This window comes from Eutrema salsugineum, unplaced genomic scaffold (assembly GCF_000478725.1).
Source record: "Eutrema salsugineum unplaced genomic scaffold, Eutsalg1_0 scaffold_19, whole genome shotgun sequence".
Lineage (NCBI taxonomy): Eukaryota > Viridiplantae > Streptophyta > Magnoliopsida > Brassicales > Brassicaceae > Eutrema > Eutrema salsugineum.
The window spans coordinates 1329901-1356206 of NW_006256838.1; the positions used below are offsets into that span (position 1 = coordinate 1329901).

A 26306-nucleotide genomic window follows, 5' to 3' on the forward strand; every position below is an offset into this window, starting at 1 on the left:
TTAAGCTCTGTACCAAATCTGATTTTCATCACAAAGTCCTAACATTTATAAATTAACGTGAATTAAAATTAATCGAGATTATAAAAAATAAAAGGAAATATTATTGGATCCCACCGACTCTGAAGACTAGGGCTTATATATTACGCAGCGCAGGCGACTATATAGAGGTTTATAGGAGCTTCAATATCTTACTATTCAATCGCTCTCTCTATTCTAAAACAATGTCGTCGAAGAAGATGATCATGTTGAGAAGCTCCGACGATGAATCGTTTGAGGTGGAAGAAGCGGTCGCACTCCAATCGCAGACGATTGCGCATATGGTCGAAGACGATTGCGCAAACAGTGGAATACCGCTCGCAAACGTCACAAGCAAGATCCTCTCGAAAGTGATCGAGTACTGCAAGAAGCACGCGCATGGTGGTGATTCTTCAGAATCCTCTTCCTCGGAGGAGAAGGAAGATCTCAAGAAGTGGGACGCTGAGTTCGTGAATATCGATCAATCAACAATCTTTGATCTCATTCTTGCTGCGAATTATCTAAATATCCATAGCCTTCTCGATCGCTGATATGATCGCAGCCTGCAAAAACGCCAACGAGATCCGCGCCAAGTTTGGCATCGAGAACGATTTTACACCCGAGGAAGAAGCTGAGGTTCTCAAGGAGAACCAATGGGCCTTTGAATGAGCTGATAATTCTTTTCTTTCTTGTTTAGTTTGTTTTGAAGCTTCTTGATGACTTGCTTCTACTATACGTCATTTATTTTTCTATCTCTTCTTCTTTTGAATTCAAGAAATAAACCAATAGCTTTTCTTTTGTTTTCTAGCTAGAGGAGATCTTTCGTTGGATATTGTATATGCTTAATCAATTTTTCGTTTCTGTGATTTGGGTTTTCTAATCCTAAGTTGACATGACTTGGGATGACATAAATAAATGGACCGATGTCACTATTCAGATCGAACGCAAATGAAGTCACGTTCTCTACTTTGTTAATATGGCTAATGACTCCAATGTTTTAATTTGTAGGTTTTTTGACAGAGTAATTTTGTTGTCAATGTATGATATTGGCACACCTTTTTCAATCCATAATCTTTTTGGTTATTCAAACTCTGTTACATATGTTATATACAATATATGTTTGTTTATACACGTTTCCATGAGCAATGAGCATCATCTAAAGACGAAGCTCTTTTTTTTTTTTTCTCAAGAAGCTCTTTATTAAAATCATAGCGAACAAATACTTGAGATGTTTTTACTTCTTCTTCAAATCTCCTTCTTTGTCCTATACCCGTACAGCCATACTATTTGCCTATTTGGCTTTTTTTTTTTTTCTTTAACTACTACAAAAAAGGGAAAAAACCTAGTTTCAATTTTTTTTTATTGAGGGTTTACTCGTATTTGCCCGTCGTTTTCTAATCGATATAAGATCCGGCTTAGAGTCATTTTGTCCGTAGTTTACTCTACTCAGAGTCATTTTGGAGTTAACAAAAACCTGAATTTAATTTTAGTCTTTATGTTTTCCTTAAATTGAATGATCGCATCAAGAGGGAGTACAGTATAAAAAACAAAAGAGTGGCGTCACTAACCTTTTTTACGTGTGTTTTTTCGAGGTTTGTGTTGCCAATTTTTTATATTTTAATTTCTATGATTTTCGCATCAATGTTTTTGTTTGGGTAGTTTTGAAGGAAATAAGAGTCTGGGGTTTAGTTTGACAGTACCCTCAAATATGGGATCTATTTGAATAAATCACAAAAAATCTGCCGGTGAAAACCCCAAAGTTCCGTACTACCGGGACTGGAAGCTTCTATAATTTCTTCTCTTTTTCTCTCTATCGTAAGTTTTATTGCGGTCGTAAATTTTATTGCGGGTTTTTGGAATTGCAAACAGGAGACATCGCTGTTGCTATTATCGGGGTCATCTGATTCGAAGGTACCTAGGATTTTCTTCATCTGAAGTCTTCTACTGAATCATGAGCTTGTTTAGGACTTTTCTATGGATAATTGCTCTGTCCTTTTCTGAAATTGGATTTAGCTCCTACCTATTCGTCTTGTTACTGTTAACCATGATCTATAATTGCTTTTTGATGAGCTCTTGATTTAAGATTTCTCCATTTACGCAGAGAATATGATAAAATCTCGGAAGCTTGCTTTTCTCGGTTGATTTCTTCGTTTTCGTTTGGTTTTCTTAGAGCTGTGTAAATCGAGCCGTGAGATTCATGTAGACGGAAGCAATGTCAATTTGTTTCATCTTCGATTTTACTTTACAAAAAGAAGAGAATAGAATCAAATAGTAACAAAGAGCAGTCATTTCTGTCTGTTGATTTTTTTTGGCTTTACGGTGATTCTATATCCTTTGTTGATTCTTGTTTACTATTGCTTATTTTCCGGGTGTTATTGCAACCAATGGGTTTAACTCTTGAGATCTGCAAATTTGTAATCCTCACAGCTTTGCGTTATATTGATTCAATGTGCGAATTACTTTCTTGTGGCATATAGGTTTCGTTTCTGACCTCAGGAATCGTAAGAGCTAAAGATGGATATTGTCAAAAGAGAGAATGAGCCAATGGAATGGTCAACAGTCCCCTACGGTGCTCCTCAAGGACCTGGCTCCAATGGCAAGCAACGGACGTCAAGCTTAGAAGCGCCTATAATGTTGCTAAGTGGACACCAAAGTGCTATCTACACCATGAAATTCAACCCTGCCGGAACCGTGATCGCCTCTGGATCTCACGACAGAGAAATCTTCCTCTGGAGAGTTCACGGAGACTGCAAAAACTTTATGGTTTTGAAAGGTCACAAGAACGCTGTCCTCGACCTTCACTGGACAAGTGATGGCTCCCAGATTGTATCAGCCAGTCCAGACAAAACCGTTAGAGCCTGGGATGTCGAAACAGGTAAACAAGTCAAGAAAATGGCTGAACACTCGTCATTTGTGAATTCTTGCTGTCCTTCCCGTCGAGGAGTGCCTCTTATCGTAAGTGGATCTGATGATGGAACTGCAAAGCTTTGGGACATGCGTCAAAGAGGAGCCATACAAACATTCCCTGATAAATACCAAATCACGGCCGTGAGTTTCTCTGATGCAGCCGATAAGATATTCACTGGCGGTGTGGACAACGATGTTAAAGTATGGGACTTGAGGAAAGGCGAAGTGATCATGACCCTTGAAGGCCATCAAGATACGATAACAGGTATGAGCCTAAGTCCAGACGGATCTTACCTTCTGACTAATGCCATGGACAGTAAGCTCTTTGTATGGGATATGCGTCCTTACGCTCCACAGAATCGAGGTGTGAAGATCTTTGAAGGGCATCAACACAACTTTGAGAAGAACTTGTTGAAATGTGCTTGGTCACCAGATGGTAGTAAAGTCACAGCAGGTAGTGCGGATCGAATGGTTCATATATGGGACACGGCGTCTAGGCGGATTCTGTATAAGCTCCCTGGTCACAATGGATCCGTCAATGAGTCTGTTTTCCATCCTCACGAACCAATCATTGGATCTTGCGGTGGTGATAAACAGATTTATCTAGGTGAGATCTGAGAGAATATTGTAGAAAGCTTTTGTTTTGAGTTACTATCATACCGGGATTCAAAACAACCTTTGTAACTCTTGAAAACATCTCGTCGGTTTTTTTCAAATTGACAACACGCATCTATATAATTAACTCAAAATAACTCAAAAAATTAATCACATAGTACTGTTTTTGAATAAGAATTTAACCCTAACCCTCTCATCAATAAAGGAGCACATGGGTAACTGTTGAGTTTCTTTTCCCCGAATCAATTAAAACAGAGACACCAACCGTCGCTTCTTCTTCCAACCGCTTGAGTTCCTCTGTCTCCAGACTTATTTACCGATTTCTGCATTTTGCTTCTACCTGCAATCGCAAAGCTTAGATTGTTAGAGACTTCTTGCTTAAGGATTTGGAGCATGGACCCCCATAAAAGCATCGACCTTGATGCGGCTACAACCTTTCTCAGGGACGGTGCTCCAGGATATAAACATGCAAAGGCTGAGTATGAAGGTATGCGTGAAGTAAGGTACACTGATTTGAATCCCGGTATGATAGTTAACGGTAAACTGAGGAATGTTATAGCAAACACCGCACGTTATGTTGATAGTATTGCAAGAGGAGCAGCCGGAAGTTTAGCAGAAGATACTTTCTTCATCGATTACGATCTAAAGGGTAACTTGTTAGGTAAAATACGTTATGGAGAAGTACACAGTGTGGATCTATCTTTCAGAGTTAACTGGGTTGTGCGAGAGGTGGTGGTCACATTTTATACTGGTCGGCCAAGAAAAGTGAATGTACCAAATGATTTGAGGAGGGTACTGTGGGAGGGAAAGGTAAGAGATTTAGCTGGTTTTTCTGAAATGACTGGTTTAGACGAGAGGCATGTGGGACCATCTGAGGGTCAGAGCTTGGTTTCATTGTTTCAATGCAGTACGGCAGGGCAAAGTAAGCTGACTAGGTTGGTGAAAGGCTGCTTGATCTATCTAGACCATTTGGACAGTGGAATCAAGACATATGTGAGAGCTCATCTCCCAACTATAGATTATGAAGTCAAGGAGCTTCTGAATACAATGGATTTCAGCAACACAGCTTATGTGCACACCAAGCATGACAGGGATTCAGCATACAACTTGATATTGTATGCAATGTGCCAGGAGTACCCGAGCCCGCTATTTGGCGGTGTGAATCATGTTAAGATACCCAGCTGATGGTGATGATATCTATTTGGTTGGTTACTCGCCGATGAAACATTATCGTAATGTTGTGGTGTCACCTGAGCTTGTAATGGGTACATTGATTGCGTACTCAGATCAGTTTTGGCTAGAGGAAGAGTTGGAGTCAGCTATGATAATAGCGTGTTCCCTGAGACAGAATAGGTATCTTGAGGAGGTTGGTTTACTGGCTGTTCTTAGCCGCTGTGATTTGATCTACCCTGCTTTGGGTTGGAATGAAGCTGGAGGAGTAAGAGAAAAGACAATGTCGTTGTCTAAGGAAGCAGCAGTTATGTTAGGTAGGTTTCACCAGATGGCTTGCTTAGTTCTGTTTAAGGATATCGACACTAGCTTAAGAAACACTGGGGAACGTAACGGAATTATGAGGTCGTTGTTTTTTAATGATAGTTTCAGACTCATTGAGTACATGGAAGATCAGATGAGCAGTGGGATACTGCAAACGTCCAGCAGCATGATTTGGTTAAGGTATCTTCAAACTGACGAGACTATGGCAAGACTGAGAAAGTTTTCAGTTTTTGAAGGGTTTTGGCTGGTTAAGAAGAACCCGGTTAAGGTGTTGGAAAGGGGAATCATCAGATGTCTCAAGCGAGGAGTAAATAACGGTTTCCAAATCCGTATCAATATCCCCGGTTGTTACATTGATGATAGTTTTGAGGTTTTGGAGGAGGAAGTTATTCTTGGTGGTGTTGATTCTGAGCTAAAATTCTCAAATGGAGCTTTTAACGTGGGATTTTCTTGCATTAGGAGTATTGACAGAAGCGGACCTAGACCGATTCTTTCATTCACGCACCAAGGTACATCGTCTTTCAACTTTGACTGATTGTCAAGAGCTCAAATAAAGATTTGTCTGAATGACTGAATCTCACCAAAGTTGATAGCTTTTCCACAATCCCAAGCGTTAAGATCTGTTTCAGACTGTTTACCCACCATTTTAAAGGGATGTGAAATCTCTTCTTCTTCTCCTTCTTCTTTTTCTTCTTATTCTGAATTTCTGACAGCAAACTCATTACTCTATTGTGTTTTTGCAAGTTGGAACAAGGCTAGAGTACTCCAACTTGCTCTTTTCTTTATGGTTTTTGCTTCTTCTTTTTTAGGGAAATTAATTTATTTTCTTATTTCACAAAGAGAGAAGAAGATCTGCTAAAACTTCAAAGCAAGTAGATTGAATATGAGGAAGATAGTAACAAGAAGAATTGACGACAACAACCAATTAATTAACCACAAAGATTCTTGCGACACTTGAGAGATAGGTAGTAGGGTCGGATGGATAAGAACACATTCTCCACTTTCACTTCTGGTTAGTGTGGTGTGGTTACTTTGGTCGGTGATCAAAAACACCATTTTTATTTCTACTTATAAAATCAAATGTGTATACGCTAGTTTGTTAAACATAAAATAAATAAAAAAGTGTAAACCAAAAAGATGACAAAGACAATTACAGAGCTATTAAATATTCTAAATAAATAAGTTTTTCATTGAAAATTTGGATAAAACAAGAGAGCCAAAAAAAAAAAACAGAATATTATAATAATATTTCCTATCATATGATCAAAAATGAAACTTATAAAAGTACACAAGCTTGGTCTAAAAAATGGACCGTATCTGGAAATTCAATCGACGTCGTTTTCCAGAGAAGAAAAACAAAAAAAAAAATACGATCATGGCGATGCTCATGGCTTCAAGGTTTAACCGCGAAGCTAAGCTCGCATCTCAATTACTATCTACACTCGTGGGAAAGCGAAGCTGCAACAACACAGTGAGAGCATCATCATCCATGGCAACCGCATCTTCCTCTACTCTCCTCCTTAACCCGTTGACCTCTTCCAGTCTCCGTCATCTCAGATGCTCGCCGGAAATCTCCTCTCTCTCTTTCTCCGCGCGTGCGACTGCCTCCGATTTTCCTCTAGCGATGAAGAGGCAGACTCGGAGTTATGGAGATGTCTCGGAACGAGATCCGTCTGTTGTGTGCGAGGCCGTTAAGCGCGAGACTGGAGCTGATGGGCTCAACATCGCCGAGAATGTGTCTCAGGTTAGATGGGTTTTTCTTCCTAGAATTGAAATTGATGGAATTTGTGGAGATGAAAGCTAGATTGGTGATCAAAATTTAGCCTTTTTCTAATGTGAATGTTTGCGAGTTTACTCGTTTGCTTCTGTGAAGTTTTTTACTTTTGGAAGCTCAAATGGTTTCAGAATGTACTTACATTTCTCTCATCTGTTCTTGGCTTGATTCAGCTCATTGGGAAAACTCCTATGGTGTACTTGAATAGTATAGCAAAGGATTGTGTAGCGAATATTGCTGCCAAACTCGAGATCATGGAGCCATGTTGCAGTGTCAAGGATAGGTGTGTAGCAGGAATTTTTTCCTTTTTTAGCTTGTTCTTTATATGTTTTGAGTTTAGCCTTTTCAAGTCTGAACCTTTCATGTTTCACGAATTTCAGAATTGGGTACAGTATGGTTACTGATGCTGAGCAAAAAGGACTTATAGCACCTGGAAAAGTATATCCTTTATAGATTGATCTGTTATCCGTGGTGATTAATCCTGCCTAAATGTGTCAAACCCTCTAACTTCATGTCCTTACTGCAATTTCTGTAGAGTGTTCTTGTGGAACCTACCAGTGGAAACACGGGTATTGGCTTAGCGTTTATTGCTGCTTCAAGAGGCTATAGACTCATCTTGACGATGCCATCATCCATGAGTATGGAAAGAAGGGTTCTTTTAAAGGCATTTGGAGCTGAGCTTGTATTAACAGATCCTGCAAAAGGCATGACTGGAGCGGTTCTGAAGGCTGAAGAAATCTTGAAATCCACTCCCGATGCATACATGCTCCAACAGTTTGATAACCCTGCCAATCCAAAGGTTTGTGCTGTATTCTTTACCATATTATAATTTACTCGATGAACTGGCTTTCTAGCTCTAGCCATGTGCCATAAGAAAAAAGAACTGAAAGCTTACGCTCATGAAAATCAAAAACTCTCCTGCATTAACTTTTCCTTTACTATAATTTGTGTCATGAATTGAGATGATCACACTGTTTACTGTAACTGAAGTGGTTTTTCCACTTATATTATACAAGCAAACAGGCGAGTACCTGAATTTATTTCATATAGGTTCAACCTAGTTGCATGAATTTGAAACGGCATGATCTTTGGTGAGATTCTCCTTGTGTCACTTTTGTAAACCGCAACTATATGTTATAATTAAATAACGTAACAATATGCAGATTCATTACGAGACTACTGGTCCTGAGATATGGGAAGATACAAAGGGCAAGGTGGATATATTTGTTGCGGGAATTGGAACTGGTGGGACTATCACTGGTGTTGGTCGATTCATTAAAGAGAAAAACCCCAAAGTACAGGTAAATTAGAAAAAAAAAAAAGGAAGGATCCATCTTTCTGTTTAAGCAGTAAAACTCCTGTTTAATTGTTTGATGTTACATGCATCAGGTTATTGGTGTAGAACCCACCGAAAGCGACATACTTTCTGGTGGCAAACCAGGTAAGGCGCAGTAAATTTGTTTCCTTGGTTCCTGAAAAGTTTATCCTATAATCCTGTATTATATTTTCTTGTATTTGAATACAGGACCTCATAAGATTCAAGGAATTGGAGCTGGATTTATACCTAAGAATTTGGATCAGAAAATTATGGATGAAGTCATAGCGGTATGATCTGTTTTATTGGATAATGTATAGTTATACAATCATCTGCTTTCCACAAGTCATCCACTATATTTTTTTGCTTCGTGCCAGATTTCAAGTGAGGAAGCTATAGAAACCGCGAAGCAACTAGCACTTCGGGAAGGCTTGATGGTTAGTCTTTTGTATTATGTCTGATCTCTGAGTGGGAACCACACGAATGTTACAGTGCCATGTCACGTGTAAAAGGTAGAAATTATGCAAGATTTTTAACAGGTCAAGGTAATAATTTTGTCAGGTTGGTATATCATCTGGAGCTGCTGCTGCGGCTGCAATCAGAGTCGCAAACAGACCTGAGAATGCCGGAAAACTCATAGCTGTAAGTCCTTTTTGCTGCATTTATGTGTTTGTGACGTCAAAAAGCTCTGGATTGCAACATCAAAAGATGAATATTAAACCCAGAGAACCAACAGTATAGTCACTTAGCTAGGTAGTCTTCTTGCGTGATGAAAGGTCATCTATGAAGCTAGTCAAGAGATTGATAATGTAATCGAATCTTGACGTGTGAATAAATCTTTGAATTCGGTTTACAGGTTGTCTTTCCGAGCTTTGGGGAGCGATATTTATCGACTCCACTTTTCCAATCGATCCGAGAAGAGGTCGAGAAAATGCAGCCTGAGGTATGAACAAGAGCAACTTGGTCTACTTCTGCAAATCTCTTTCTTCTATTGTTACTTTTGCACTCTTGAGTGCTAAGCAATTGCTGTTTGTCAATAAGCCAAATAGTGAAACCGGTTTGAGTTCTATTTTAGACATCAATCAAATATTCTTATGTATCGCTCAACATTTTTATTGGAAATCACTAATTAGTTACATCCCTCTATATTTTTTTATCAACCAAATAAATTGTAGGCTTTGATGTCTAAGGTTTATTGAAATGATGTAAAGTATGTTATACTATATAGGAGTTTAGGAATGATCGATCCATCACAAAGTAGTGACACATCTTTACTTTGTCCTTTAGACTTGTAGAAAATTTACCAGAAGCTATACATTAAAACGTGTCAAAAACCTTAGTTTTAGTATATTTGATGGTCAAAAGTCAGTGGTTTAAATTAGGATTGATAGATTAGGACACGCTCTATTAACCCCACTATAATTGGCTAATTGCTTTTATATTCTCACTCAACTTTTAGGAGCTGATATATAAATTATCAGAAAGATCAAACTCTTCGCATAAGCAAAAAAATAACAGAAGGACAAACAAAATCACACATGCCTCATGAACACAGAGTCTTGCAAATAATTCTTGTTCTGTTCTTCACTCTGTCTTCATCTACCTACAACTCCAATGGCAAAGCTATCGTGGAGGGAGTAAAAAATTTTGTGCGTATGCAAGGAGTAAAATTTAGTAGTTTGTTAAAATTTAATTAATATTAAAGATTATCCTTTTTTTTTATCGCGGGTTAATTATTAAATAACGGACTAATACAAAGTTACCAAAGGAAATTGGATACCAATAGGTACCATAAGGAAAAGCAACATAGAAATTCAACCCAATAAGAGGACAATATTAAAAGATCATCTATGAATGACTATATCACGTAGATTGTTCCGAATTAGAGGCCATCAAAAGTGGCGACAATTCTGACAATATATTATTTGATAAATTGAAACTCTATCATTTATAAAGCCAATGATGAAGCAAGCACATGCCTCAATTGCACTTACCCTCTCTCACTTCACAAATAAAGAACTAATTCTATGTGGCGGCTAAATCTATTAATTTGAAAACCATACAATCAAGTTGTAATGATTTTTCAAACCAAGTAGCTGGTTACAAGGAGTATGGTTTACTGTCTACATTAAAAAAATGAGTTTTATAATTGAAGCATGAAAAAGCATTAAGCAATAAATTAAAGACTCTTAGTCAATCTACTCCTTTAGTTTTGTTCATCTAGAACACGACAAGTATATACCCATATCAACTACTCTTAAGAGGTTATATATTTCGTTTGGATCTTATCCACATTGATTAAAACCTGATGGGCACGAAACATGTTTTAGTTGAAATATATGTAGCACCAAAGAAAGGTTAAAAACTCACTTTTATAGCTGGGTCGAAGTTGTCCACTAATTAAATGTAAAATACTAAAAATAAATAATACGTGTTTTGCATTAGAGAGTGAATATAAAAGGGAACAAAGCTCAAGATTCCTTGATGACATAGGATACAACAATAAATTGCTACTTATAAATTAATACTGCCAAATTATGGGTCACATATACATACATACATACATATCTGTTATATATATCATGATCATATCAATTATCTTTTTTAAAAATATAAATTATTGACCAATACATTAGTATCCAAAATATGACAACAGAGTGCAAAACGGAGACGTAGATCACCTAATTATCTCCAAATGCTAGATACCCAGTCCGAGATACAAACTTTATATTCAAAACATACAATAATATAGAAGCTTATAATCTTTGAACCTAGCTACATGTCTACATCATCACATTGTCATTAATTATAGTTTAATTTAGTTTTTTTTCTTCCGTTATTTTGTAACGAAAAAAAAATCGAAGTGATGTACATTATCAATTTGTCATTAACCTTTCTTGATACATAGTTCGCCAAAGCTTTCTTACATCACAGAGATCTCAAGAACTTATTAAATTTAGAAAAAAAAAAAAAATCATTTTTTGCCATCTAAAACGTTTAAGGTGGTGGACGACGAGGAAACTAATAGTCAAAACTTGTAAGGTGTGAACAATTATAACCCATGGACTTTCAGTTACATATTTTTAAATGTGACATTATTTACGGCGTTATATTCATGGGTTCTTGCCTTCTTGATATTTTTTTATTATAAACTCATATTTTACTCTTATTATTTTCTGACACTGCCACCCACAAACACAACCATATGTTATGTATGTATAATTAATATCAATACAGTGTATCAATATGCATGTGTAAAGATCCAAGTCTATTATAGAACATTAAATCCAAGATCTTGTGATTATATAATCCATATATATAGTCCCCTCATAAAGTCGTCGCTAACATCAAGATCATATCATCTTTTCGCTTTCAAAAAGAGTAAAATGGATCATCCAATTTCTCCTCTTTCTCCAACACAACCTTCAAAGAGGTTCGAAAATCTCTTGAAAAAATTTGGATGTATAGTTCTTCCTATAATTAAATAATTAACTGTAACTTGGTTTTAATTATTTTAGTAATTAATTATTAAAGGTGGTGGTCGGAAGAAACAACCGCGGTTGTGACCGGAGCAAACAAAGGTATCGGTTTTGCGGTGGTGAAGAAGTTATTGGAGCTTGGAGTGACCGTCGTCTTAACCGCCCGAAACGCCGAAAATGGAAGCCTCGCCGCCGATTCCCTCCGTCGCACTGGCTTTCGAAACGTTCATTTCTTTTGCCTCGACGTTACCGATCCTTCTTCCATCGCTGCCTTTGTCTCCTGGTTCCGTCTCAACTTCCGAGTACTCGACATTCTGGTAATTAATATTGGGTAAATTAGTCATTCTGTATGTAAAGAGTTTGTATAAATTTTAATCAACGAACTAGTTATTAGGAAATACATCACCAAACTACAATGGATAATAGAAACTTGATGATAAAATTTGTTTGATATATAATCACAATGTTTTTAAAAAGACAACTCAATTAACAATAAAAAAGTATATAACACACCACAATTTTCTCTTCTCCCAAAACATTATAATACTATCAGTATATTAATAATATACATACATTACACAAATTCTTTTGCAGTTTTTGAATATATTTTGGGAAATTTGTTAGTTTGACACCAACACGGGGTCGTTTTGAGCTCAGGTGAACAACGCGGCCGTTTCATTTAACGCCGTCGGCGAAAATTCAATCAAAGAGCCAGAGACCATAATCAAGACCAATTTCTACGGTGCCAAGCTTTTAACGGAGGCGCTTTTGCCGTTATTTCGCCGTTCGGTCTCCGTTAGCCGCATCCTTAACATTAGTTCAAGGCTTGGCGCATTAAACGTAATATATAATATCAAAAGTTTATGTTATTCCAATTTATTCATAACAGTTTTGATGTAAAAAAATTTCCATATGTTTCATTGCATGCAGAAACTGAGAAACCCTAATGTAAGACAAACCCTAGAAAATGAAGACCTTACCGACGAACAAATCGATGAGACGGTGACACAATTTCTAGAAGACGTGAGCAGTGGAACGTGGGAGAAGCAAGGATGGCCGGCGAATTGGTCGGACTACGCCGTCTCCAAGATGGCCCTGAACGCTTACTCTAGAGTTTTGGCTCGACGCTACGACGGCAAAAATCTAAGTGTGAACTGTTTATGCCCTGGTTTCACTCGCACGTCTATGACCGGTGGTCAAGGGACTCACACGGCGGAAGAGGCTGCCGCAACCATCGCGAGCTTGGTGTTGCTTCATCCGGAGAAGCTGACCTCCGGCAAGTTTTATATATGCGTGGAGCCCAAGAAGATCATTTCCAGGTTGTGATCCCATACCCTTTTTATATAAAGTTAAGAAGAATCTGTTCCATGCACGTTTCCGTAAATAAAAGATGCATTTTAACGGCCCAGGCCCATTTATAATAGACACTTTGGTCCAATTTGCAAACTTAAAGTTTCTTTATTTTAAGACACTAGGGTTTCTTCTTCTTCCTGCGCAGCCGCGACTGTTTATCCTATATAAACCAGTAAAGGAGTAGACTTGAAAAACCATCTTCAAGTTCGATTACAAGTCTTAGTTTCTTTCATCATTTTTAGGTTCTTTAAGATATTATCGTTGCTTCTTAGGGGTTTTAGTGTCGAAGTGTTTGAAGTTCATGTTTTTTTGTTAAGAAAGCCAATTAGCAGAGCAATGACGTCAAAACAAAAATGGCGTGAGTTGCCTTGAAGGTTGGCAATAACAAATAGCGATTCTCCGTGCCTATCAATCTTTCTAATGTTGATCGTGGCCTCGAACAAGTCGCTACATTCATTAATTTTATCAAACTCCAATTTTTTTTGTTTTCATCATTCTTCATTGGTTTTAAAAGATCTGAATTTGAAAAGTTAACTATACCTTAAATCTTCTTAGGGGTTTTAAATATCAAATCTGATCCAAACAGCTAATAATCTTTAATCTGTCACCTACCCAGGATCTATAGGATTATACTTTAGATTTGAACTGTCAACATTAACATTGATACTGAACAGATCTTAACGTAAAATCTGTAATGGGTACTTGATTTACTTTGATTCTAACATAACTTTGGTCAATAGAACTTGAAAAAGTAAAACTTTTGGAACGATTTTAGATTCTTTAGATATGATCGTTGGACCTAAACTGCTAACTTCATAAGAAAAGTAACCGACAATGTAATCTTAAGAATTTTGAACAAAATCATCCGATCTCTGTAACTGCTTACAGAACAGCCTTCTAAGTCTGCTCAAAAATCAAACAATCAAAGTTTGTGAAAGCTACATATCGGCAGTTCTCTGTTATGGAACCAACCAAAATGAATGATTAATTTAAATATACAAAGCAAGCTATGTCATATAAATGGTGCATCAGACTCTGTTTTGTAGATGTTGTTATTGATAAACCAAAAAATCAACTTTATTTGGCAAACTTGAATAATTCAGCGTCCATGTGAGACTAACGAGTCAGTAAACCTCGATGTACCCGATAAATCCACATCAAAGAGCATTTCCATTTGCTCAGGCCATCCTCTCGATTTCTCATCCCTCACGACATCAAGAAGATTATCCGGAAGCTGAGAAACGCCATTCAAGAACCGCATAACCGCACTCATAGCTGGTCTGATCGATGCAGCTTGATGCGAACACAACACACCTAGCTTCAAAACAAGCTCAAGTTGTCCCCTTTCTTGTTCTTTACGGATACTTTCTTCAACTGCGTCAAGAATGTCTTCTCCTTTTTCCCAAAGCTCTAGTACCCAATCCACAAGAACTTCTTCGTTTTCTGCTGCACGTCGCTCAATCAACCTTCTTCCACAAACTACCTCAAGCATTACCATCCCAAAGGCGTAAACATCAGTGCTCGTAGTTGCTCTTCCTGTTCTTAGAAACTCTGGTGCCATATACCCGAATGTTCCAGCTACTTTAGATGTCTCTGGATCAAATCCCTGATCATACAGCTTTGCAAGTCCAAAATCCCCGAGCCTCGCATTCATTTCATGGTCTATTAGAACATTAGCCGGTTTGATATCTCGATGAATAATGACTTGTACCCATTCTTGATGCAGATACAGTAGAGCAGATGCAACATTTTTGATGATCTTGAAACGTTGCTCCCAAGTTAGCCCTTCTTTATTCTCACTCGTGTTGCTATGGTTTATATACTTGTCAAGGCTTCCATTAGGCATAAAGTCATACACCAAGTAGAGATCTTCTTTATGCCTGCAATATCCCAAAAGCCTGACCAGATTTGGATGTCTGAGACGACCAATGGTCGATATTTCGGCTAGAAACTCGCTCATTCCTTGTCTTGAATCATGACAAGTTCGTTTCACAGCGATCTCTGCATCAGAACCCGGAAGTGTTCCTTTATAGACTTGACCAAAACCTCCTCTCCCAAGAAGTTGTTTCTCCTTGAAACCTTTTGTGGCATTGAAAAGCTCCTTGTAAGCAAACCTATGAGGTCCATATTGAATCTCCCATTCCTCAAGAACCTCTTTAACATTCTTATGCCTCAGATAGAAGACGAAACCAATCCCCGAGGCCACAAATGCAGCGATCACAGACACCGTTAAGCAGATTACTAAAATCGTCCTTGTTCTATGAGAGGGTTTCTTTGGATATGGAGGAAGGATTGGTAGCCTACCAAACTCCAATCTTGGATACTCGACTTCTCCACTAATAAACCAACCCATCATGTAATGAATTGCACCAACCGATCCAGTAGATGCAGTGAATCCAAGATACATTTTCTCAAGCAAATATGGAGAGAGATCACGGTTTAATGACAAAAGCGGTTTTATAGGCGGAACAGAGAGCTCAGCAGGGAACAGAGTAACGTTGAGCTGCTTTTCTGGTTGACTATAAACGATAGAAAGCCGCATTACTTTTCTACTGATCAAAGAAAGATTTTTAAAGTTTCCATCTTTATCATCATAGTAACCAGCAGGAGCAGAGAGAATAGACCTCATACCATTAATGTTAATCCCAACATGATTATCATCAATATCACCAAACTCTTCGTCTTTATGTATATCTAACTCGATAGCTATTACGTTATTCGAGGTTTTACCGTTGGTTGTTTCGTTGAATATTCCGAGGTATTGGTCGGAGGAAGCTCCGGGAAAGCCTCTTGTCGGAGAGATGACGAAAGCCATACCGTGTGAGCCTTGCTGCTTATGCTCAGGGACGATTGCGAAGAAGAAGTTGACTGAGAAAGATGATGTGATATTTGTGGTGGAGTTCGTTATTGAATATGGCTCGCTGTCGAAAGCTTGACCGTATGTGTGTTTTGTTGTGTTTGTTAAAGTGAAGTAATCGTTGAAGCCGAATCCTACAGATCCTTGTGGGACGAAGTAGCCATGGGAATTGTAAAACAGAGGAAGGAACAGAACAAGAATTTCTTCAAAGAGAATAACTTTACGAGACATTTCTTGATTGCTTTTTTTTTTCTTTTTGGTTTGTGGGAAAGATTTCAATCTTCTGTGATATTATTATCATCATTTCTTGAGTGTTAAGACGAAACATCTAAAAGTCAAAGTCAAAAGGTTTGACTTTCAGGGCATTAAGTGGAATATTGGTCAAACTTTGCAATTTTGTTGATATTTAATCCTTTGACGATTTAGTAGTGTGTAAGCAGAAGATGATTCATCTTATTAATGATGACTTGAAACCTACGAGTATAATTGGATTATTAGTAATGTGAAAGCATCAATAATCAGATGATCCATCAAACTGATTAGTTTGTATATAGTTGAGGCTTAGTCGCCGTCAAACTGATTTATTGATATTTTATCAAAATTTTCAACAATAAGCTTGAGCCATCATTTTTAAAAAAAAAAACTTATTAGAAAAGTAGTACAACTAAAATTTATCAAATTTAAATTGGAGCCATCCGATTAAAAATATTTTTCATCAATCACTCTGGCTTGAAAGAAAACACAGATTTCTTACAGAGGTGCAATCTAAATCATCGGAAATGCTTGAAAAGAACATCACACTGTACAATCCAAATCCTCTGTTTTTGTTGTTTACTTTTATTATGTTACATCTGTAATAATTCGTAAATTTCAGATCACAAACAGCACTCAAAAATCATCACCACTCATAAATTTTGAAGACGAAAATAAACACAAATCAAAGAAGAATCATCAACTGAGAAAGAAAAAATAAAGAAGAAAAAAAAGGTCACACAAATCTGTTAAAAGCCCTCCTCCCAACAGTTGCAGGCATCGAAACAGTTGAATCAATACTCAAATTTCCTACGGATTTGAGTGTCTTGTGCTTCTCAAGCACCACAACACCAGAAGAAGAAGAACCTGGACCTTTGCTGTTACTGTTGCTGCTCATGAACAACGACCCTTTGTTCCATTTGAACGAGCCAAGAGGGAACGAAATCCGTCTCTTCTCGTTGTTGGTGTTGACAGGTGTACGGTCCAGTCTCTCCTTTGGATTGCTGTTTGCTCTCAGTTTCGCTTTAGCTGAGACTGTTGGAGCCATGTAGCTTGGAGCAGAGAATGGAGGACAGCTTGTGAGACTATCATCATCTTTAAATGGAGAATCATGTGTGGCTCTTCCTCCTCCTACTCCACGAGAGTATCTTGAGACGCTACTGTGTGGCTGTGGGGTATGAATGGGTCTAGAGGGAGTAAGGAATGCAGATTTTGATGAGTTTGGTGTGGAAGTGTCGAAACTGTTGTTGAGCCTGAAATGGTTTTGGTTGCTAAACTGAGGCTGAGGGCTTGGACTCGGTCGTGTTGGTGTTAGCCTGAAAGGTTGGCTTTGATTCTTCTGCCGGTCCACCCAGTTCCACCAAAGTGGGAACCCACTTGATCTAATGTCTTGAGCAGACTTAGGACTGTTTTTCCACAGCTGAAGAGAGTACAAACAGAGATGTTGGCAAAAACCAAAGATAATGCAACGGTGTAGTGAGTGTATTACCTGGTGAGAATATGCATAGGCCATGGAACGTTCTCTTTTGATCATCGCATCAATCTTCCTATGGAGCCTCGCTTCTTTTTCCTCTTTAGTCAGCACACTATCGTCCCAATCCCCTGACTAACAAGGAGAACATTTATGGCTCAAAAATGAGAGAGCTCTTGTCTTGTAAACCAAAGATTCATGAGAGCACTCACTGTAAGTCTAGAGGCTAATTTAGTGTCGTCTTTTTCGTTCCTAGCTCGGTTTTCCAGCATTTGGATGCGACGAGACTGGACTTGTGTTTGAACACGGACTAAAAGCTGCATATACTTCATAGCATTCATCGTCTGACGCTTCACGCTGTGTCCTCTAACCACTCCTTGAAGCCTAACCAGACCTTTTAAGGCTCTGAAACTCCTCCTTGCCTACAAACAATTTTACCATCTCCTTTAGTTATGGATGCTTATGTTAACCAATAGTGACACACAAAATAATCAAGGAATGTTTTAATTACTTTATTACCATGTAACCTCTAAAAGCAGCTTGAATCTTTGTTGCAGAAGATTTTTTGACAAGTAGAGTTGGCTCTGGTCTATGCACAAACTCGCGTCGCTGCACAATCCTAGGAGAAACCGCTCTTGGAGAAGGAGGCTTTGGAGAAGGTGCTCGAGGGGAAGCAACTCTTGGTGAAATTGGTCTTGGAGAAGACACATATCTCTGAGAAGACACTCTAGGAGAAGCAGGCCTAATAGGAGGAGATGGAGCAGAGGTTGATGATCCCTTTGCTTGATCTGGTGGCCTAAAGACAAGGTTATGCTCTCTTTCGGCTTCACACAAGATCTTTTCGATACTGCTAGGTTGTCTGAAGATTGGGAGAAATGAATTGGTTTCTCCATTTCTTAACTTTTTTCCTAAACCTTTCTTCTTCTTTTCTTTGTTGTTGTTACTCTTACTCTCTGGTTCTTGCTTTCAAAACATAAAACCAGAGAATAACCAAAAGTACACACTTCAATCATCAATTCATCATTTCAGATTTTTTTTTTTTTCAAAACAAAGGTAAGTATTCAAAACTTTCTTACGTTGTTACTTAGTTGCTTCTCCTTAGAATGTGGTGTGAAAGCCCTTTTGATTGCTGAAAACCAACTTCCTTTCTTCCCCATTTTTCGAACATTACTTTCCTTTTAACTGCAATAGCATGAAACAGAGAACATAAACATTTTTGACCCTTTTCTTGATTTTGTATCCGTATCATTGCTTACTGATGACCAAGATTTGGGAATACGGCGCGAGAATAGCATATGCTTTGTTATGTTTCACCAAGCAGGAACAGCTTCAACGAAAAAAAACTCCTGCAACATGATCTAAACTGAGACAGAAGTTTCCAAAGAACTTAGAGCAAACAAAGACAAGAGGAAACTGCCAGAAAACAGAGATTTGAAGTTGTTGAGCTTTCACGAAAAAGGAAAGTTTTTTAACTTTTCAGAAAACTTAAATCGAACTCTTATCTTTCTATCCCAAATTAGGTGAACTGTATTAAATCACATGAATTGATTGGATTTTCTTGATTATGCAGATATTCTATTGTCGAATTTTGTTTGAAAAATTTGTTCCTCAGGTTATCCCGAGAAAACTGTTCCCGCAAAACAATTCTAAAAGACACTTAGATCAGAGAAACCAACAGAAACAATTATAAGCAAAGCAGAACATACGACGCTAAAAACAACTGATATTTTTCGAAAACCCCGGAGAAAAAAAAAATCATTGGGATAATCACAAGAAATATGAAACACTTACTGGGTTTTCTCGAAGAAGTAAAGTAACAGAGTAAAGCTGTTACAGAGAAAGAACTAAAAAGAAGCAACCAGAGCAGAAAGACTCTTGTCTATTATTTTTCTTTCATTTTTTCTTATTCTTCTTCTTCTTATTGCCTTTCTAACATTTTTAGTTCTTCCCCTAAATTTGGGTTCTCGGGGGTTTAATTACTTTGAATTTGTAGAAAAGGTCTGCAACTTTGATTCTGGTTTAGCTGGTCTAATACCTTTTTCTTCTCTCTTTTTTTTTCTCTGACCACCTTTTGGATTAATCAAATCATTTTATTTTAATTTGAGATTGATGGTACAGAGAGAATTAGTTGGCCACTTTCTCACTCAATGTTGTTTAAACTTTACTTCATTATAAAGACAAACATTTAAGGAAACCAGAACCTAGAAACCGATCTCGATTCAAATTCAACCAAAAACCGTTGATCCAACCAAGAATTAAACCAGATGTAGATGTTAGATAATGAAAGCTAGTCTCCAAAGAACTAGAATCATAATCATAATTGCTACTAAATCTTAAGTACTAAATTAGTTCAGATGTTAAGTATAAGTAATTTTGGACGAACATGGTTACGTTAGGTGGAGGGATTTTGTCGTACAATTATCATGATTACGTCAGTAGATGATGCTATTGTATTGAATTGAAGAGAGTAAAACTAAATAAAAAATGTGTATTTTGTTGTTGTGATTAATCTCAGGAATTTTTATCATAGACGAGGTTGATTCTTTAGTACTTTGTTCGTCTCCGACGACCACACGAGCCTTTGTTACGCGCGTGATTTCACGTTCTAAATTACTTAACTTATGTCAATCAAGTCAAAATTGTCCCCCTCTTTTTTTGTTTGTCAGTCTTCTTTAATAATCAGTTAATCATCATTTATCAACGGTTACATTCACCAAACATTAGTTACGGGTAACAATTAAAATAGAGCTAGTATGTTAAGTGTTAACGCATAAATTTTTTTTAACATAATAGGGTCTCAAGTATGTATGAGAATTTAAGTAATCAAAAATGCAAAATCCTAATTAATGTTCAGAAAAATAAAAAAGATGCAACTCCTATTTATAAAGACTGAATTACTATCTGATGCGTTAACACTAAAAATTTACCGTAACACACTATCAGATGTTTAATATAATGTTATATATCAGTATATACGACCCAGAGTTGTCAAATAAAATTTACTACCAGAATTTTCATTATAATACGTAAGAAACATGTATTGAACAAAAAAAGAAGAAGCAAGAAACATGCATTTAGCACGAATACTCGTCGTATAGCTTAGACTTTAAATAAATGTTTTAGCCGGGTGATAACTGACCTAAATATTGTTTTAAAAAAGAGAATTTGAGATTCAGATTGATTATCTCATAATCTCATATACCAAACAGCAGGTACTAGACATATGTTTATATATATTATGATGAAACTCAACTAGCTTGATATTGATGTTTTGAAATAATAAAGTGTAATAGTTGTTTCAAACTTTAAGTAATATAAATAATTCGGTAATAATAATCGAAATCGAGGTTCGATGGTATAAAGTTAGTAAGTTAGTAAGAACAATAATGATATGATATGAGCTTGGAATACAATTCAAGCAAGAAGAATATTGGGAAAAAACCTAAAGTGATAAGACAAGACTACTTCCCAACATTCCTTCTTCTTCATAGGTTGACACACTTTGGTCGCATGCGCATGTTTTTTTTCTTATCAACGTACGACCAAATTCTTAGATTTTTGCTAATACATTTTACAGTTAGAGATATGGGACTGATATGCAGTTGATTGAACTAGTAATCAGAAAAATGAAAACCTATCATCCGAAAAATTCTAATACATGTTGTGTCTAAAGAAACAAATGATTTTTGTGTTATGTGTTTTAAATGGTGAAATGCGTTTAGTGCATTCGGTTAGTTTGAATGCCTTACACTACAAGAAAACACTTCATTTACAACGACCATATTCGTTCTAAATGAGTGTTTGCATCGATTTTACGACGAAAATCAAATCGTCGTGAATCGATCGTCGTAAATCAAATTTCGTCGTAAATTCGTTGTAATTAGCGATGATTTATATTCGTCGCTAATTTACGACGATTTTACAATGATTTTTAATATTTTTTTATTTTTAATTTTTAATTTTTTACAACGATTTTACAACGATTTTTATTATTTTTATTATTTTTACGACGATTTTACAACGATTTTTTTATTTATTTTTACAACGAATTTACAACAATTTTATTATTTTTCCGGCGATGGTGGCTCCGGTGGTGATAGCTCCTCCGGCGGTGGTGGCTCCTCCGGCGGCGGTGGCTCCTCCGGCGCCGGTGGCTCCTCCTGCGCCGGTGGCTCCTCCTGCGCCGGTGGCTCCTCCTGCGCCAGTGGCTCCTCCTGCGCCAGTGGCTCCTCCTGCGCTAGTGGCTCCTCCTGCGCCAGTGGTCGCTGGTGGTGGTCGCCGGTGGTCGCCGTTGATCGCCGGTGGTCGCTGGTGGTCGTCGGTAGTCGCCGGTGGTGGTCGCCGGTGGCGGTAGTTTGATGGATCATCTGATTATTGATGCTTTCACATTATCATGAAAATATATGTTCAGCATTACTAATTATGGTCGATGTTTAACATTATTAGCTACAAAGTACTTGCTTTAGTCATTTACATAACTTAATTAGTTGAAGTTAGTTGGGGCGAAGATTTACTACAGTTTCTATTCCCAAGAAATCATTATTTTTGTTTTTTTTTCCAATGTTAGTCTGGTTTTACAATAAACTCTGAGTCGAAATCTTATGATGTCAGAAATTTCAGAAACCCAAGCTTATTTGGGTGCCTTTCAATCTAAGCTAAACATGTAACATGATATATCTATGTTTTCTTCTTCTACGAGAGAAAAATAATGACAAAACCTCAAAATTTATATTTTATGTATACGGATGCATGCCGGAAGATAAGAGCACATTGACATGCATATTTCTAAATAAGTCAAATACATATAAACACATCCATAAAAAATGGAAGTAGAGATATTGACATAATTTTTTGTTAATCCTTATTAAATTTCTGATCAGAAGAACGATTGCGGAATCAACCAGTCTTCAATCATAAGCATCCATTTTATATAATTATATGAATGCCAAACTATCAACAACTGATTGAGTTCCACTTTGCATAGAAGACAAAACACTTGTTTGATTTTATTCTAAGAACCGGTAATGCTTTACCAAAACTAATTACATTAAAGCGGACCATATAGACAGTTAGTTAATAAACCATTTTAATTTTGTTTAGCTTCTTCATCCTTGATCAGATACTTCCCCGAAAAAATCCTAAATAAAACAAGGGGCATAAACGGCAGCGTATTTCTGGTTAATTAATTATCTCTGAATCCAAAAAACACAATTGCCAAAAAAAATTAAAATGTGAAACTTCAATCAAAACAGAGGAAATAAACAGAGCATTGTTTTTTGTTTAATTCACATCTAAATCTCTGATTTTTTTAATCTTCCCCCTTGAAAAGGAATTATTTTTAAAAGAATTAATGCCAAAGTTGCTGACTTTACACAATTATATATTAAAGAGGTTATCTCTCTGAATCGCTAACGATATTTGTAATTGCATTATTGAATCATTCCACAGATTGTTACATAAAAAATATGGAACAAGAGCCGAATGGGAATATATCCTTTCGCGGTTGCTGGAATCAATATCTCATATAAATAATTAATTTTTGCTGAAATTGCTCGAGGAATATTTATTTTTCTATTCGAGAGAAGAAAAACAATGTCAGCATATATTAAATGCAAAAGTTAAAATCGATGGTTTTTTTCATCTACTTATTTTAGATCAATTCATTTTGTATGTAGGGATAAAAAAACCATATCAAAACTGGATATCTGAACACAAAACTTAATGATATCTAGATTTATTTGTTTCTTTTGTTTGCTTCACTGAATTAAGTTGATTTAATCATCATATTTATAATAACTACTAGAAACCATTAGACCATGAACATTGCTGTCTCTTACAGCATCTCTTAAAAATAAATATTATTATTTTAATCAGTGTTTTATGTAAAAGTAGAGAAAACGTCGCTTATATTAGAACGCATAAGAGACGTTTTTAAAACATGTGAATGCATATGATTGGTTCTTCAATATGGAGGAAAAAAAATATTTTTTCCTTCCTCACCTTTTTCCTGACACATGTTTCATCATTATTCTTTTCATTTTAATAAAAAATATTAAAAAAGTTTATTAAGAGACCCAATTGAGTTTCAACAATGTTCATGCTCTTATAATCTCCAGTTCTCCACGCGCTAAAGTATACACTCGTGTGATGCTTACTGAGCGGTGTTATTCACGTGTCTACAGTACGCGTAGCGTTCCACATTTCTTATCTACGTGTCTGTAAAAATGACAGTGGAACGTTAAGTTGAAGAAAACACAACAAAATTTGAACGTTACACAACGGTAACTTATTCGACCGTTGTGATTATAAATGGATAAAATCAATAAATATTAATTGTAGATAATAATCTCTGTATACATATCTCCGTGTTTACTCATTCAGGCATCAAACGTTTCTTACACCTGATTTTTAACATTATCCCCGTTTTTACTCTTTCAAAACAGATACTTCCTTACACTGAGTTTTACCATTCAGATGTTCATTTCATTACTCTGTTTTTATTTAGTTGATCTGTTCTATTCGAGTACTCAAACTTATCTAGTTTAACTCCTAAAGAAGCACTTCATGAAACCTCTCTCTGATTTTCTCATTCTCCTCTGAGCAACATGCATAGAGACATCACATCACCCTACAAGGTAACGCCTTTGGTCTGATTATTTTGTTGTCTTTGATAAACTATACAGCGTTTTTGTGGAGTTTAAAACAATTTAAAGAGATTTGATCACAAATACTCAAAAAAATGGGGGTTAATTTTTTTTTTCTTTTTCAATGACGTTTACGAGACTGGAAGATATAAAATGATTTTTGTTTTCTTGCTAAAGCTTTAAAATGAAATTTTGATATTCAGGTTTTTAGGGTGTATTTTTTTTTGGGTTAACCTCTCTTGTGACTCGTCGGTTTGGTAAGTTACTCTTAAAATTTGGGTTTGAAATAATAGTCAGAATTGAAACGCCTTTGGTCTGATATTTTTGTTGTCTTTGATAAACTATACAGCGTTTTTGTGGAGTTTAAAACAATTTAAAATGACTTTTACGAGACTGGAAGATATAAAATGATTTTTGTTTTCTTGCTAAAGCTATAAAATGAAATTTTGATATTCAGGTTTTTAGGGTGTCTTTTGTTTTGGGTTAACCTCTCTTGTGACTCGTTTGTTTGGTAAATTACTCTTAAAATTTGGGTTTGAAATAATAGTCAGAATTGAAGGAATCGACTTGATTTTATTGGATTTTTTTTTTTTTTGTGTTGGACAAATCATGCCCTGTTTTTTTGTTCCTAGTAAAAACCCTTTGGATCACAAAACAGATCGAGTAATTCTTTTAACAGCCTCGTAGAGCCTTTCCTTGTTCTGTTGTATTAAAAAATGAGTCTTGTTATCTTGGAAATGAGTGTTATGTTCCTATAAAGAAAAATTAAGACTACTCTACTTTGGCATTTACTTTGCATGATAGATTTGTACAGAATTTTTTGAAATTCAGAAAGGGATTATAATGGAAACTGATATGATTTTGCAGGTGGCAGTAAGTAAAGTACACAGACTCAATTGGAGTGAAAAGAAGATGAATGAATGTGAAGATAGAGTAATGACTAGGAAGAATGTTAGGCAACGGACAAATGTAGATGCAGCCTTTGAACGTGCCATACTTTATTTATTGTGGTCAGTTTAAGTGATGGTATAATTATGTATAAAATAATTCAGTGATAGTATAGTTATGTATTAATGTTTGTCATGTATAGATGTGTAGAAGATGGTATAGGTATGTATAAATGATATATATAATTATAGAATAGGGTGTATATGCGTATAGACAATAGGATGGTAGGATGTACGTCATGGTAAATAAGTACATGTGTTAGACATATGTTACATGTGTAGTAAGAAGTATGTAGAGATCTAGCCAACGCCACTGACAATAGGCTGGTAGGTTTAGTATGTTTAGGTAGGTTTACGGTTTAGCCAACGCTACTGACAGACTCAAAAGATATTGAAGACATCAACATCACAATTCTTAAACAACGAAATTGATAAAAATAAAATTAAAAGCCAAATTAGCACAAATTAGAATGATGCTTAAACGATCAGCTTTACAAGTCTGAACGATCAAATTTCAATATAATCTGGAATTATTCTCAATCCTTTCAAAAATAAGTCGAAAGCACAATTATTTTTGATTTAGCCTATGATGAAAAAATTGAGGCCGAAGTGACTACCCATTTTGGTATAGCTAAATTTCCTAACACAAATTTAAGTAAACATTTTAGCGACCATATCATAAAATGAGGACTTAAATTTACTGTTTATCACCTGTTTTTTGGAATCGGAATATATAAGAACGGACCAAAACGAACAGTTATCGTTTTCACTTGTGGTTTACAAATCTGGACATCTAAACAGAACCTTCCAAAGTAAATGCTTTGAACGAAAAAAAAAGAGCTAGAAGCTTAGACTAAAAGATATGTGTTTTTAGCCGGGTGACTGACCTAAATATTGTAATATTGTTTTAACAAGAGAATTACCAAACAGGTACTAGACATAAGATATTATGATGAAACGCAGCTCGCATGATATTGATATTTTGAGATAAGAAAGTGTAATAGTTGTTTCAAACTTTAAGTAATATAAATAATTCGATAATAATAATCGAAATCGAGGGTTCGATGTTAGATAGTTAGTAAATGATATGATATGAGCTTGGAATACAGTTCAAGCAAGAAGAATATTGGGAAAAAAAACTAATTAAAGTGATAAGACATTCCTTCTTCTTCATAGGTTGACA

General features: G+C 36.4%; 5 protein-coding genes, 1 long non-coding RNA gene, 1 other non-coding gene and 1 pseudogene across 8 annotated transcripts; 6 read left to right on the forward strand and 2 right to left on the reverse strand.

Moving 5' to 3' along the window:
• Positions 1-218: 218 nt before the first annotated feature.
• LOC18020219 lies at positions 219-684 on the forward strand (annotated as a pseudogene).
• A 997-nt stretch (positions 685-1681) lies between these two features.
• On the forward strand, positions 1682-3642 carry LOC18020220 (U5 small nuclear ribonucleoprotein 40 kDa protein). Its single transcript, XM_006402597.2, has 2 exons — positions 1682-1926; positions 2493-3642. The coding sequence occupies exon 2, from the start codon at positions 2530-2532 to the stop codon at positions 3538-3540; it is 1011 nt and encodes a 336-aa protein (XP_006402660.1). The 5' UTR covers positions 1682-1926; positions 2493-2529; the 3' UTR covers positions 3541-3642.
• A 2706-nt stretch (positions 3643-6348) lies between these two features.
• Positions 6349-9258, forward strand: LOC18020221 (cysteine synthase, mitochondrial). 2 transcript variants are annotated; one of them, XM_024157089.1, is made up of 10 exons: positions 6349-6775; positions 6979-7088; positions 7186-7243; positions 7341-7604; positions 7969-8106; positions 8195-8246; positions 8331-8410; positions 8498-8557; positions 8682-8775; positions 8991-9258. In XM_024157089.1, exons 1-10 carry the CDS (start codon positions 6407-6409, stop codon positions 9137-9139), a joined length of 1374 nt encoding a protein of 457 aa, XP_024012857.1. In that variant the 5' UTR covers positions 6349-6406; the 3' UTR covers positions 9140-9258. The 2 variants fall into 2 exon arrangements, with proteins under 2 accessions (XP_024012857.1, XP_006402661.1); XM_006402598.2 differs by having other exon boundaries at positions 6351-6775; positions 8682-8762; positions 8977-9258.
• A 2227-nt stretch (positions 9259-11485) lies between these two features.
• LOC18020222 (salutaridine reductase) lies at positions 11486-12925 on the forward strand. The gene is made up of 4 exons (XM_006402599.2): positions 11486-11553; positions 11655-11916; positions 12257-12439; positions 12530-12925. The coding sequence occupies exons 1-4, from the start codon at positions 11507-11509 to the stop codon at positions 12923-12925; spliced, it is 888 nt and encodes a 295-aa protein (XP_006402662.1). The 5' UTR covers positions 11486-11506.
• Positions 12926-13283: 358 nt separating this feature from the next.
• LOC112087211 lies at positions 13284-13406 on the forward strand. The gene has a single exon (XR_002899974.1). It is a non-coding gene; the product is annotated as a small nucleolar RNA snoR86 (small nucleolar RNA).
• A 645-nt stretch (positions 13407-14051) lies between these two features.
• Positions 14052-16046, reverse strand: LOC18020223 (L-type lectin-domain containing receptor kinase V.5). Its single transcript, XM_006402600.2, has one exon. The coding sequence runs from the start codon at positions 16038-16040 to the stop codon at positions 14052-14054; it is 1989 nt and encodes a 662-aa protein (XP_006402663.1). The 5' UTR covers positions 16041-16046.
• Positions 16047-16573: 527 nt separating this feature from the next.
• Positions 16574-19537, reverse strand: LOC18020224 (protein IQ-DOMAIN 14). The gene is made up of 7 exons (XM_006402602.2): positions 19324-19537; positions 18789-18878; positions 18609-18714; positions 18052-18495; positions 17745-17954; positions 17551-17667; positions 16574-17481 (listed from the first exon to the last, which is right to left on the reverse strand). Exons 3-7 carry the CDS (start codon positions 18687-18689, stop codon positions 16798-16800), a joined length of 1536 nt encoding a protein of 511 aa, XP_006402665.1. The 5' UTR covers positions 18690-18714; positions 18789-18878; positions 19324-19537; the 3' UTR covers positions 16574-16797.
• Positions 19538-23915: 4378 nt separating this feature from the next.
• On the forward strand, positions 23916-25391 carry LOC112087187. Its single transcript, XR_002899949.1, has 2 exons — positions 23916-24167; positions 25044-25391. It is a non-coding gene; the product is annotated as an uncharacterized LOC112087187 (long non-coding RNA).
• The last annotated feature ends 915 nt before the right edge of the window (positions 25392-26306 follow it).